Below are 13,759 nucleotides of genomic sequence, written 5' to 3' on the forward strand. Positions count from 1 at the left end.
CTATATGTTATTGAATGGTGAGAGTATAGTGACTATATGTTATTGAATGGTGACAGTGCAGTAACTATATGTTATTGAATGGTGAGAGTATAGTGACTATATGTTATTGAATGGTGACAGTGCAGTGACTATATGTTATTGAATGGTGAGAGTGCAGTGACTATATGTTATTGAATGGTGAGAGTGCAGTGACTATATGTTATTGAATGGTGAGAGTGCAGTGACTATATGTTATTGAATGGTGAGAGTATAGTGACTATATGTTATTGAATGGTGACAGTGCAGTGACTATATGTTATTGAATGGTGAGAGTGCAGTGACTATATGTTATTGAATGGTGAGAGTGCAGTGACTATATGTTATTGAATGGTGAGAGTATAGTGACTATATGTTATTGAATGGTGAGAGTATAGTGACTATATGTTATTGAATGGTGAGAGTGCAGTGACTATATGTTATTGAATGGTGAGAGTGCAGTGACTATATGTTATTGAATGGTGACAGTGCAGTGACTATATGTTATTGAATGGTGAGAGTGCAGTGTGGACAATCTTATCAGGAGCTGTTGTTTTTCACCCGTATCTATTATTTAAACAGGAAAGTCTGACTGAGATATACAATCTATTTTACAAGGGAGAACTGGCCTTGACCCATATGCTTTTCTAACCATGCTTGTGTGTGTGTGTGTCTGTGTGTGTGTGTGTGTGTGTGTGTGTGTGTGTGTGTGTGTGTGTGTGTGTGTGTGTGTGTGTGTGTGTGTGTGTGTGTGTGTGTGTGTGTGTGTGTGTGTGTGTGTGTGTGTGTGTGTGTAGACGTGGGGGGGCCTGTGGACCCCATCACCCCCACCATCATCATCCCTCCTAAGAACACCAGTGTGAACGCGGGGAGGAATGATGTCATTATGGAGTGTGTGGCCAATGCTAGGTGAGTGAACACACACACACACACACACACACACACACACACACACACACACACACACACACACACACACACACACACACACACACACACACACACACACACACACACACACACACAGAGAGAGAGACCACCTCTGTCACATTTCACTATCACCTAATGTCTTTTGTTTGGGTCTCTTTTAGAAAATTGTTCATCCGTCCTATTCAATGCTTTTCTCCTCTCCTCCCCTCCTCCTCTCTGTCTCTCCTCTCTCTCCATTCTTCTCCTCCTCTCCTTATCTCTGCTCTGAATCCAAACTATTATGGCCAATTCAAAGACTTGATCAGTATGACAGATGTAATACAGTGCTCTGTCAATGCCTCACAACCTTGAAACAGAATTTGAATCATATTAATACCCTCTCTCTTTCTCCCCCTCCCTCTCTCTCTCTCTCCTCCCTTCTCTCCCCCTTCTCTCTCTCTTTCTCCCCCTCCCCCTCTCTCTCTGTCTCTCTCCCTCTGTATATCTCACTCTCCCCCGTCTCTCTCTGTCTCTCTTTCTCTCTCTGTCTCCCTCCCTCTGTATATCTCACTCCCCCCTTCTCTCTCTCTCTCTTTCTTTATCTGTCTCCCGCCCTCTGTATCTCTCTCTCTCCCCGTTCTAACCCCCCTCTCGCGCTCTCTCTCTCTCTCTCTCTCTATTGCTCTCCCCTTCTCTCTCTCTCTTTCTATCTCTGTCTCCCTCCTCTGTATCTCTCTCTCTCTCCTCTCCTCCAGACCTCTGATCAAGATGGTTATAACCTGGCGTAAGGATGGTGATGTGGTCAGTACAGGGATACGTGACTTTGGCCGCAGGCTGACCATCAGCCTCCCAGCGGTCAGTGACAGTGGTTACTATGAATGTGAGGCCACCCTCCGCAGCAGCACTGTGCCACCGGTCAACGCAGGGGCCTACCTACATGTTCTAGGTACACACACACATACACACACACACACGCACACACACACACACACACACACACACACACACACACACACACACACACACACACACACACACACACACACACACAACACACACACACACACACACACACACACACACACACACACACACACACACACACACACACACACACACGCACACATGGGAGTTTCTCCACATGCTGGTTAGACTAGGTAAAGAACCACCTACCAGTTCTCCTGTCAGTGGTCAGGTTGAGGGAATATCATTGTGTGTAAATGTCTGACGTCTTCACGTCAGTTTGACATGCTGCTGGACCATGGAGATAAATGATAGATGATTAAACCTTTCTGGACTCCCCATCCCGGATCCGGGATATTTGTCATCAAAAACCCTGACTAGCATAGCGTAGCCTAGCGCGAATGGTATATAATAAAATATAATTTCATGAAATCACAAGTGCAATATTGCAAAACACAGCTTAGCCTTTTGTTAATCCATCTGTCGTCTCAGATTTTGAAATTATGCTTTACAGCGTAAGCAATACTTGCATTTGTGTAAATGTATCGATCGCTCGACAAAACAATAAGAACAGCTAGCGTCAGGTAACTTGGTATCAAAAATCAGAAAAGCAATCAAATTAGTCGTTTACCTTTGATGATCTTCGGATGGTTTCACTCACGAGACTCCCAGTTAGACAGCAAATGTTCCTTTTGTTCCATAAAGATATTTTTTATTCCCAGGAATCCACCGGAAAAAGCGTTCGCGACAACGCCGGAAAAAATTCCAAATTATATCCATAATGTCCACATAAATATGTCAAACGTTGTTTTTGATCCAACTTCAGGGTGTTTTTCAAATATCTATTCGATAATAAATCAACCGGGACAGTTGGCTTTTCACCAGGACCGAGAGAAACAATGGCTGCCTTTCACTTTTACGCAAAAATCACTCGGAGAGCCCCCACCTATCCACTTACGCAATGTGTCCTTTCACGCTCATTCTTCAAAATAAAAGCCTGAAACTATGTCTAAAGGCTGTTGACACCTTAGGGAAGACATAGAAAAAGAAGTCTGGTTGATATCCCTTTCAATGGGCAATAGGAATGCATTGGAACAGAGAGGTCTCAAAAACAGTGCCACTTCTTGGTTGGATTTTTCTCAGGTTTTCGCCTGCAATATCAGTTCTGTTTAACCCACAGACAACATTTCTACAGTTTTGGAAACTTCAGAGTGTTTTCTATCCTAATCTGACTATTATATGCATATTCTAGTTTCGGGGGCTGAGAAATAGGCAGTTTCAAATGGGTACGCCTTTTTAGCCAAAAGTGAAAACTGCGCCCCCTAGTTAGAAGAAGTTTTAAACAAGAGGTGGATTGTGAAGAAACGTCTCTGTCTCTATCTGATGATGCAGTCCATTACTCTGCACTAGTCTCAATGAGACTAAACCTTGAAAATAACATACTTATTGGATGTCCAGGATGGATTTAATGTAAGTCAACACAAACCAAGAGGACCAAGACACCTTATCATTAACATGACTTTATTGTTAAAACTTGTTCAATTGAACAAAAATGTTCAAGAAAATTAGAGGAAGGTTATAACCTCTCCTCCTCTCCTCCCCTCCCCTCCTCTCCCCTCCTCTCCTCCCCTCCCCTCCTCTCCCCTCCTCTCATCCTCTCCTCCCCTCCTCTCATCCTCTCCTCCGTTCTCCTCCTCTCCGCCCCTCTCCTCTCCTCACCTCCTCTCCTCGTCTCCCCTCCTCCTCTACTCTCCCCTCCTCTCATCCTCTCCTCCGTTCTCCTCCTCTCCGCCCCTCTCCTCCCCTCTCCCCTCCTCTCATCCTCTCCTCCATTCTCCTCCTCTCCGCCCCTCTCCTCACCTCCTCTCCTTGTCTGCTCTCCCCTTCACACTTTTCCTCTCCTATCCTCTCCCCTCCTCCACTCTCCTCCTCTCCTCCACTCTCCTCCTCTCCTCGTCTCCCCTCCTCCTCTACGCTCCCCTCCTCTCATCCCCTCCTCCGCCCTCCTCCTCTCTTCTCCTTTCCTCTCCAGACCATCCCCAGTTTGTGAAGGAGCCTGTCCAACACATCAGTGCAGAGATGGAGAAGGTGGTGGATATTCCCTGCCAGGCACGAGGTGTGTGTGTGTGTGTGTGTGTGTGTGTGTGTGTGTGTGTGTGTGTGTGTGTGTGTGTGTGTGTGTGTGTGTGTGTGTGTGTGTGTGTGTGTGTGTGTGTGTGTGTGTGTGTGTGTGTGTGTGTGTGTGGGTGTGTGTGTGTGTGTGTGTGTGTGTGTGTGTGTGTGTGTGTGTGTGTGTGTGTGTGTGTGTGAGTGAGTGTGTGACTGAGTGAGTGAGTGTGTGACTGAGTGAGTGTGTGACTGAGTGAGTGAATGAGTGAATGAGTGAGTGAGTGAGTGAATGAGTGAGTGAGTGAGTGAGTGAGTATGTGAGAGAGAGATCTAAAGCCCTGATGCTGTTAAAAGTGATAGATATTTAAATACAACTCTCTCCTCTCCTCTCTCCAGGTGTCCCCCAGCCAGACATAGTGTGGTATAAGGATGCTGTGGCCATCAGTCCAGTGAAGATGCCCAGGTACAGGGTGTTAGTTGGGGGCAGTCTGCAGATCAACGGTCTGTTACCTGACGATACAGGGATGTTCCAATGCTTCGCCCGCAACCTGGCTGGAGAGATACAGACCAACACCTACCTCGCTGTCACCAGTACGTCTCTCTCTCTCGCTCTCTCTCGCTCTCTCTCGCTCTACCAGTACGTCAAGTCCCCAACCCACCATGTCCCACGTCAGTCTCTCCATCTCTCCCTCTTTCCTTCCCCCTTTCCTCCCACTCTCATCTCTTCTTCTTCTCTCCGTCTCTCAGACCTGTCACACTACACACTCAGGCAATTATTGGCTATTTTGAGAGAGAATTAGAGAGAGCATGAACAAGTAAGAGAGAGAGGGATGAAGAGGGAAAGGAAAGAGAAGGCGAGGGAGCCTTGTGGCTGTCAGTCTCCAAGTCGTTATCTTGAAGAATGGGAGCTGACTGACTGACAGTCTTTGATAAATTCATTAAAAGTTCACACAGTTACCTCACATCTCTCATCATCAGTCTCATTATCATCCTTCTCATCTGTGTTGTCACCTCATCAGGTATCTGTCTGTCTGTCTGTCTGTCTGTCTGTCTGTCTGTCTGTCTGTCTGTCTGTCTGTCTGTCTGTCTGTCTGTCTGTCTGTCTGTCTGTCTGTCTGTCTGTCTGTCTGTCTGTCTGTCTGTGTCTGTCTGTCTCACCTACCTGTTTGTCTCTACCCAGGTATTGCCCCCAACATCACGGCAGGTCCAGCTGACAGTGCTGTGATTGACGGCATGTCAGTCATCCTCCACTGTGAGACCAGCGGAGCCCCGCGACCAGCTATCACCTGGCAGAAAGGTATGGTGGTGGACAGCTGGTGGCTGCACAATTTATATTAGAAATGTATGTCAGTTTGGGTCTTGATGTTTTTCAGAGGGGAAGGGGATTACATAGTGACTCAGTCCACAAGGTGAGGCAGCAGCTCCCTGACGGTCTCAGAACCCTGCTGGTGTTAACTGACACTTCTTTCTCACACTCAACTCTTCTTCTGGTTCCGTATCTATCTATCTATCTATCTATCTATCTATCTATCTATCTATCTATCTATCTATCTATCTATCTATCTATCTATCTATCTATCTATCTATCTATCTATCTATCTATCTATCTATCTATCTATCTATCTATCTATCTATCTATCTATCTATATACTAGGTGAACGTGTGTTGGCCAGTGGTTCTGTCCAGCTGCCCAGGTTCACCCTGCTGGAGTCAGGCAGTCTACTGGTCTCCCCGTCCCACCTTTCTGATGCTGGGACTTATACCTGCATGGCCAGTAACTCCAGAGGCATAGACGAGGCTGCCGCTGATCTACTGGTGTGGGGTGAGTATGGGGGGAGGGAGGGAGGGAGGGGGAGGGAGGGAGGGAGGGAGGGGGAGGGGGAGGGGGAGGGAGGGAGGGGGAGGGGGGGATGGAGAAGGATTATACACTCACTGACTATTATACATTCAACCACCTGTTAAACAGCTAGTAACATGAAGTCTGTCAACCACCTGTTAAACAGCTAGTAACCTGAAGTCTGTCAACCACCTGTTAAACAGCTAGTAACCTGAAGTCTCTCTATGTTTTCAGCACGGACCCGTATCACCAAGCCACCTGCGGACCAGAGTGTCATCAAGGGGACCAAGGCTGTCATGTCCTGTGGGGTGACCCATGACTCCAGTGTATCTGTCAGGTAAGGATGATGTCATGTCCTGTGGGGTGACCCATGACCCCAGTGTATCTGTCAGGTAAGGATGATGTCATGTCCTGTGGGGTGACCCATGACCCCAGTGTATCTGTCAGGTAAGGATGATGGCATGTCCTGTGGGGTGACCCATGACCCCAGTGTGTCTGTCAGGTAAGGATGATGGCATGTCCTGTGGGGTGACCCATGACCCCAGTATATCTGTCAGGTAAGTATGATGTCATGTCCTGTGGGGTGACACATGACCCCAGTGTATCTGTCAGGTAAGGATGATGTCATGTCCTGTGGGGTGACCCATGACCCCAGTGTATCTGTCAGTTAATTGGATGCCAAGCTGACATCTGACTCAGCTCCTCAAAGGCTAAGTGATCAGTTGATCAGTTGAATCAGGGAGGGGGGGGGGGGGGCAGTAGTGGAATAAATCAGAGGCTGATCAGTTGAAGTTAATGGAGGAAATTAGAAGTTTGGTGTCTGGATCAGTGTGAACAGACAGCGACACACACACAGTCTGAGTATCTGGATCAGTGTGAGCAGACAGTGACACACACACAGTCTGAGTATCTGGATCAGTGTGAGCAGACAGTAACACACACAGTCTGAGTATCTGGATCAGTGTGAGCAGACAGCGACACACATACAGTCTGAGTATCTGGATCAGTGTGAGCAGACAGTAACACACACAGTCTGAGTATCTGGATCAGTGTGAGCAGACAGTGACACACACACAGTCTGAGTATCTGGATCAGTGTGAACAGACAGTGACACACACAGTCTGAGTATCTGGATCAGTGTGAGCAGACAGTGACATACACACAGTCTGAGTATCTGGATCAGTGTGAGCAGACAGTGACACACACACAGTCTGAGTATCTGGATCAGTGTGAGCAGACAGTGACATACACACAGTCTGAGTATCTGGATCAGTGTGAGCAGACAGTGACACACACACAGTCTGAGTATCTGGATCAGTGTGAGCAGACAGTGACACACACACAGTCTGAGTATCTGGATCAGTGTGAGCAGACAGTGACACACACACAGTCTGAGTATCTGGATCAGTGTGAGCAGACAGTGACACACACACAGTCTGAGTATCTGGATCAGTGTGAGCAGACAGTGACACACACACAGTCTGAGTATCTGGATCAGTGTGAGCAGACAGTGACACACACACAGTCTGAGTATCTGGATCAGTGTGAGCAGACAGTGACACACACACAGTCTGAGTATCTGGATCAGTGTGAGCAGACAGTGACACACACACAGTCTGAGTATCTGGATCAGTGTGAGCAGACAGTGACACACACACAGTCTGAGTATCTGGATCAGTGTGAGCAGACAGTGACACACACACAGTCTGAGTATCTGGATCAGTGTGAGCAGACAGTGACACACACACAGTCTGAGTATCTGGATCAGTGTGAGCAGACAGTGACACACACACAGTCTGAGTATCTGGATCAGTGTGAGCAGACAGTGACACACACACAGTCTGAGTATCTGGATCAGTGTGAGCAGACAGTGACACACACACAGTCTGAGTATCTGGATCAGTGTGAGCAGACAGTGACACACACACAGTCTGAGTATCTGGATCAGTGTGAGCAGACAGTGACACACACACAGTCTGAGTATCTGGATCAGTGTGAGCAGACAGGGACACACACACAGTCTGAGTATCTGGATCAGTGTGAACAGACAGTGACACACACACAGTCTGAGTATCTGGATCAGTGTGAGCAGACAGTGACACACACACAGTCTGAGTATCTGGATCAGTGTGAGCAGAGCGTCTGTGTGTTTCTGAGAGAATTCATTAAGCCCTTTTTACATCAACAGACGTTTTTACATCAACAGTCTCAAAGTGCTCTACGGTAACCATGTATCTATGTGTGTGTGTGTGTGTGTTTGTGTTTGTTGGTGTGTGTGTGTGTGTGTGTGTGTGTGTGTGTGTGTTGTCCTCTTCTCCAGGTATGTTTGGGAGAAGACTGGTTCAGTGGTGGATGTGAGCACCTCTCCCCGGCTCCGTCTGGACCCTGACGGGACCCTGCACCTCTCCCAGACCTGGTCAGGTGACATCGGAACATACACCTGTAGAGTCACCTCTGTAGGGGGCAACGACTCACGCAGCGCTCACCTCAGAGTCAGGTTAACCTCACATCTTGTTGAGATCTCTCTCTTGGTCTGTCACTCTGTCTGGCATTGTGTGTCCATCTCTATCTTTCTCCCATCATGCAGTATTATCCATTCACTCTTCATCTACCTCTCTCTCTGTCTCTCTCTCTCTCTCTCTCTCTCTCTCTCTCTCTCTCTCTCTCTCTCTCTCTCTCTCTCTCTCTCTCTCTCTCTCTCTCTCTCTCTCTCTCTCTCTCTCTCTCACTCCCTCTCTCTCTCTCTAACTCTCTCTATCTCTATCTCTCTCTCTCGCTCTATCTATCTAGCTTTCTCTCTCTCTCCCCCCTCTCTCTCTCGCTCTATCTCTGTCTCTCTCTCTATCTCTCTCTCTATCTCTCTCTCTCCTCTCCCATTGACTCTCTGGCAGTGTGCTGTTGTCTCATCTACAGCTTTATCATATTCCACTCACCTCTCATCTCCTCCCTCCATCATCAACTCCTCTCTGCCCTCTGCTATTTTTACTATTAACTACCACGTTCAGTGGATATTTATGATATTAACATTCTGTATCATTCTCTCTGAACCGTGCTCTGTCTGTGTATGTCTCTCCTTCACACACACACACACACACACACACACACACACACACACACACACACACACACACACACACACACACACACACACACACACACACACACACACACACACACACACACACACACACACACACACACACACACACACACACACACACACACACCTCCCCCCTCATCCCTCCACCCCATACAGGCAGCTTCCCCATGCTCCAGAGATCCCCAGTGCAGCTCTGAGCCAGGTAGAGAAAAGGGCCATCAATCTGACCTGGGCTCAGGCCTTCGATGGAAACAGCCCCCTGATCCGATACATCCTGGAGGTCTCAGAGAACAGTGAGTGGACTAGTAGAGAATATTACAGCTGGAATACTGAACACTGAACACTATGAACAGAATACTACAGCTGGAATACTGAACACTTTGAACAGAATACTACAGCTGGAATACTGAACACTAAACACTATGAACAGAATACTACAGCTGGAATACTGAACACTATGAACAGAATACTACAGCTGGAATACTGAACACTATGAACAGAATACTACAGCTGGAATACTGAACACTAAACACTATGAACAGAATACTACAGCTGGAATACTGAACACTATGAACAGAATACTACAGCTGGAATACTGAACACTATGAACAGAATACTACAACTGGAATACTGAACACTGAACACTATGAACAGAATACTACAGCTGGAATACTGAACACTAAACACTATGAACAGAATACTACAACTGGAATACTGAACACTGAACACTATGAACAGAATACTACAGCTGGAATACTGAACACTAAACACTATGAACAGAATACTACAGCAGGAATACTAAACACTATGAACAGAATACTACAGCTGGAATACTAAACACTATGAACAGAATACTACAGCTGGAATACTGAACACTAAACACTATGAACATAATACTACAGCTGGAATACTGAACACTATGAACAGAATACTACAGCTGGAATACTGAACACTATGAACAGAATACTACAACTGGAATACTGAACACTGAACACTATGAACAGAATACTACAGCTGGAATACTGAACACTAAACACTATGAACATAATACTACAGCTGGAATACTGAACACTATGAACAGAATACTACAGCTGGAATACTGAACACTATGAACAGAATACTACAGCTGGAATACTGAACACTAAACACTATGAACAGAATACTACAACTGGAATACTGAACACTGAACACTATGAACAGAATACTACAGCTGGAATACTGAACACTAAACACTATGAACAGAATACTACAGCAGGAATACTAAACACTATGAACAGAATACTACAGCTGGAATACTAAACACTATGAACAGAATACTACAGCTGGAATACTGAACACTAAACACTATGAACATAATACTACAGCTGGAATACTGAACACTATGAACAGAATACTACAGCTGGAATACTGAACACTATGAACAGAATACTACAACTGGAATACTGAACACTGAACACTATGAACAGAATACTACAGCTGGAATACTGAACACTAAACACTATGAACATAATACTACAGCTGGAATACTGAACACTATGAACAGAATACTACAGCTGGAATACTAGTCTCAGTTTACAGACGTGATACTGTAGTCTTGAGATGCTCAGACATTGTCCTTTCAGCAAACATAGACTCAAGCTGTTTCTCTCTCTCTCTCTCTCTCTCTGTCTCTGCCTCTGTCTCTCTCTGTCTCTGTCTCTCTCTGTCTCTGTCTCTCTCTCTGTCTCTCTCTCTGTCTCTGTCTCTGTCTCTGTCTCTCTCTCTGTCTCTCTCTCTGTCTCTCTCTCTGTCTCTCTGTCGTAGATGCCCCGTGGACAGTGCTCCTGGCCAATATCGAACCGGAGTCGACCGGGGTGACCGTGGGTGGTTTGATCCCAGCACGGTCCTACCAGTTCAGGCTGTGTGCGGTCAACGACGTGGGCAGGGGACAGTTCAGCAAGGAGACTGACCGGTGGGTTTTAATTTTCATGTATCCCATATTTAACCAGGAGAATCCCAGAGATATACAGCGTGGAGAACAAGTATGTGATACACTGCCGATTTTGCAGGTTTTCCTACTTACAAAGCATGTTGAGGTCTGTAATTTGTATCATAGGTACACTTCAACCGTGAGATACAGTTGAAAAATCCAGAAAATCACATTGTATGATTTTTAAGTAATTAATTTGCATTTTATTGCATGACATAAGTATTTGATCACCTACCAACTAGTAAGAATTCCGGCTCTCACAGACCTGGTAGTTTTTCTTTAAGAAGCCCTCCTGTTCTCCACTCATTACCTGTATTAACTGCACCTGTTTGAACTCGTTACCTGTATAAAAGACACCTGTCCACACACTCAATCAAACAGACTCCAACCTCTCCACAATGGCCAAGACCAGAGAGCTGTGTAAGGACATCGGGGATACATTTGTAGACCTGCACAAGGCTGGGATGGGCTACAGGACAATAGGCAAGCAGCTTGGTGAGAAGGCAACAACTGTTGGCGCAATTATTAGAAAATGGAAGAAGTTCAAGATGACGGTCAATCACCCTTGGTCTGGGGCTCCATGCAAGATCTCACCTCGTGGGGCATCAATGATCATGAGGAAGGTGAGGGATCAGCCCAGAACTACACGGCAGGACCTGGTCAATGACCTGAAGAGAGCTGGGACCACAATCTCAAAGAAAACCATTAGTAACACACTACACCGTCATGGATTAAAATCCTGCAGCGCACGCAAGGTCCCTCTGCTCAAGCCAGCGCATGTCCAGGCCCGTCTGAAGTTTGCCAATGACCATCTGGATGATCCAGAGGAGGAATGGGAGAAGGTCATGTGGTCTGATGAGACAAAAATAGAGCTCTTTGGTCTAAACTCCACTCGCCGTGTTTGGAGGAAGAAGAAGGATGAGTACAACCCCAAGAACACCATCCCAACCGTGAAGCATGGAGGTGGAAACATCATTCTTTGGGGATGCTTTTCTGCAAAGGGGACAGGACGACTGCACCGTATTGAGGGGAGGATGGATGGGGCCATGTATCGCGAGATCTTGGCCAACAACCTCCTTCCCTCAGTAAGAGCATTGAAGATGGGTCGTGGCTGGGTCTTCCAGCATGACAACGACCCGAAACACACAGCCAGGGCAACTAAGGAGTGGCTCCGTAAGAAGCATCTCAAGGTCCTGGAGTGGCCTAGCCAGTCTCCAGACCTGAACCCAATAGAAAATCTTTGGAGGGAGCTGAAAGTCCGTATTGCCCGGCGACAGCCCCGAAACCTGAAGGATCTGGAGAAGGTCTGTATGGAGGAGTGGGCCAAAATCCCTGCTGCAGTGTGTGCAAACCTGGTCAAGAACTACAGGAAACGTATGATCTCTGTAATTGCAAACAACGGTTTCTGTACCAAATATTAAGTTCTGCTTTTCTGATGTATCAAATACTTATGTCATGCAATAAAATGCAAATTAATTACTTAAAAATCATACAATGTGATTTTCTGGATTTTTGTTTTAGAGTCCGTCTCTCACAGTTGAAGTGTACCTATGATAAAAATTACAGACCTCTACATGCTTTGTAAGTAGGAAAACCTGCAAAATCGGCAGTGTTTCAAATACTTGTTCTCCCCACTGTATATGAATGGTGTGAGCCTGTCTTTCATAGTTCAATCAATTACATTCATTTGTAATCCCATTGACATCAGCAGTTGTTACAGAGGGAGAGATCCAATGTGTTCTAGCAAGAACAACCTGAAGAAAACATCAATAAAATGTTCACTGTTTTTGTACAAACTGGGTTGTGGTCAGTAGGGCACACCGTAGAAAAACCATTTGCAACGGAAAAACAAATACGTGTCCTCATTGGACAAGTTCAGGTAGTACCTCCCTGTTTCGAAACGTTTTCTCCCCACTGAATATGATCCTACCTGTTCCTTCCCTTCTCTGTGGTTGGGTTTTGACTCTCTGACTAGTCTCTCAGAAGTCCACAGGGTTTTTCTCAGACATGGGAATGACTGTGTGGGTGTGCGTGTGTTTGATAACTAGGAGTGAGCTGACCCCTGAAAATACTGCTGTGTGAATCACCATGGGTGTGATGACCCAGCTACTGCTCTCTCTCTCTCTCTCTCTCTCTCTCTCTCCTTCCATCTCTCTGTTTCTTTAGAGTAATACAGAGTGCTGAACGAGTCAGAGCTTCAAACAGAAAGTCAAATCCCCAGAGTACTGTTGACGCCTTAGATATAGCTCAACACACACACGCTCGCCTCACACACTAACTACACACACCCTCAGAGACATACTAACTACTACACACCCTCAGAGACACACTAACTACTACACACCCTCAGAGACATACTAACTACTACACACACCCTCAGAGACATACTAACTACACACACCCTCAGAGACATACTAACTACTACACACACCCTCAGAGACATACTAACTACTACACACCCTCAGAGACATACTAACTACTACACACCCTCAGAGACATACTAACTACTACACACCCTCAGAGACATACTAACTACTACACACCCTCAGAGACATACTAACTACTACACACCCTCAGAGACACACTAACTACTACACACCATCAGAGATATACTAACTACTACACACCCTCAGAGACATACTAACTACTACACACACCCTCAGAGACATACTAACTACTACACACCCTCAGAGATATACTAACTACTACACACACCCTCAGAGACATACTAACTACTACACACCCTCAGAGACATACTAACTACTACACACCCTCAGAGACACACTAACTACTACACACCCTCAGAGACATACTAACTACTACACACCCTCAGATACATACTACCTACTACACACCC

General features: G+C 46.1%; 1 protein-coding gene across 1 annotated transcript; it reads left to right on the top strand.

Annotated features, from left to right (window-relative positions):
* Nucleotides 1–823: 823 nt before the first annotated feature.
* Nucleotides 824–10,878, top strand: LOC139568444 (protein sidekick-2-like). The gene is made up of 10 exons (XM_071390265.1): nt 824–924; nt 1,680–1,870; nt 3,920–4,003; nt 4,393–4,587; nt 5,177–5,293; nt 5,651–5,818; nt 6,068–6,280; nt 8,154–8,330; nt 9,090–9,226; nt 10,737–10,878. The coding sequence occupies exons 1-7, from the start codon at nt 902–904 to the stop codon at nt 6,172–6,174; spliced, it is 885 nt and encodes a 294-aa protein (XP_071246366.1). The 5' UTR covers nt 824–901; the 3' UTR covers nt 6,175–6,280; nt 8,154–8,330; nt 9,090–9,226; nt 10,737–10,878.
* Nucleotides 10,879–13,759: the final 2,881 nt, after the last annotated feature.

This window comes from Salvelinus alpinus, chromosome 1 (assembly GCF_045679555.1).
Source record: "Salvelinus alpinus chromosome 1, SLU_Salpinus.1, whole genome shotgun sequence".
NCBI lineage: Eukaryota > Metazoa > Chordata > Actinopteri > Salmoniformes > Salmonidae > Salvelinus > Salvelinus alpinus.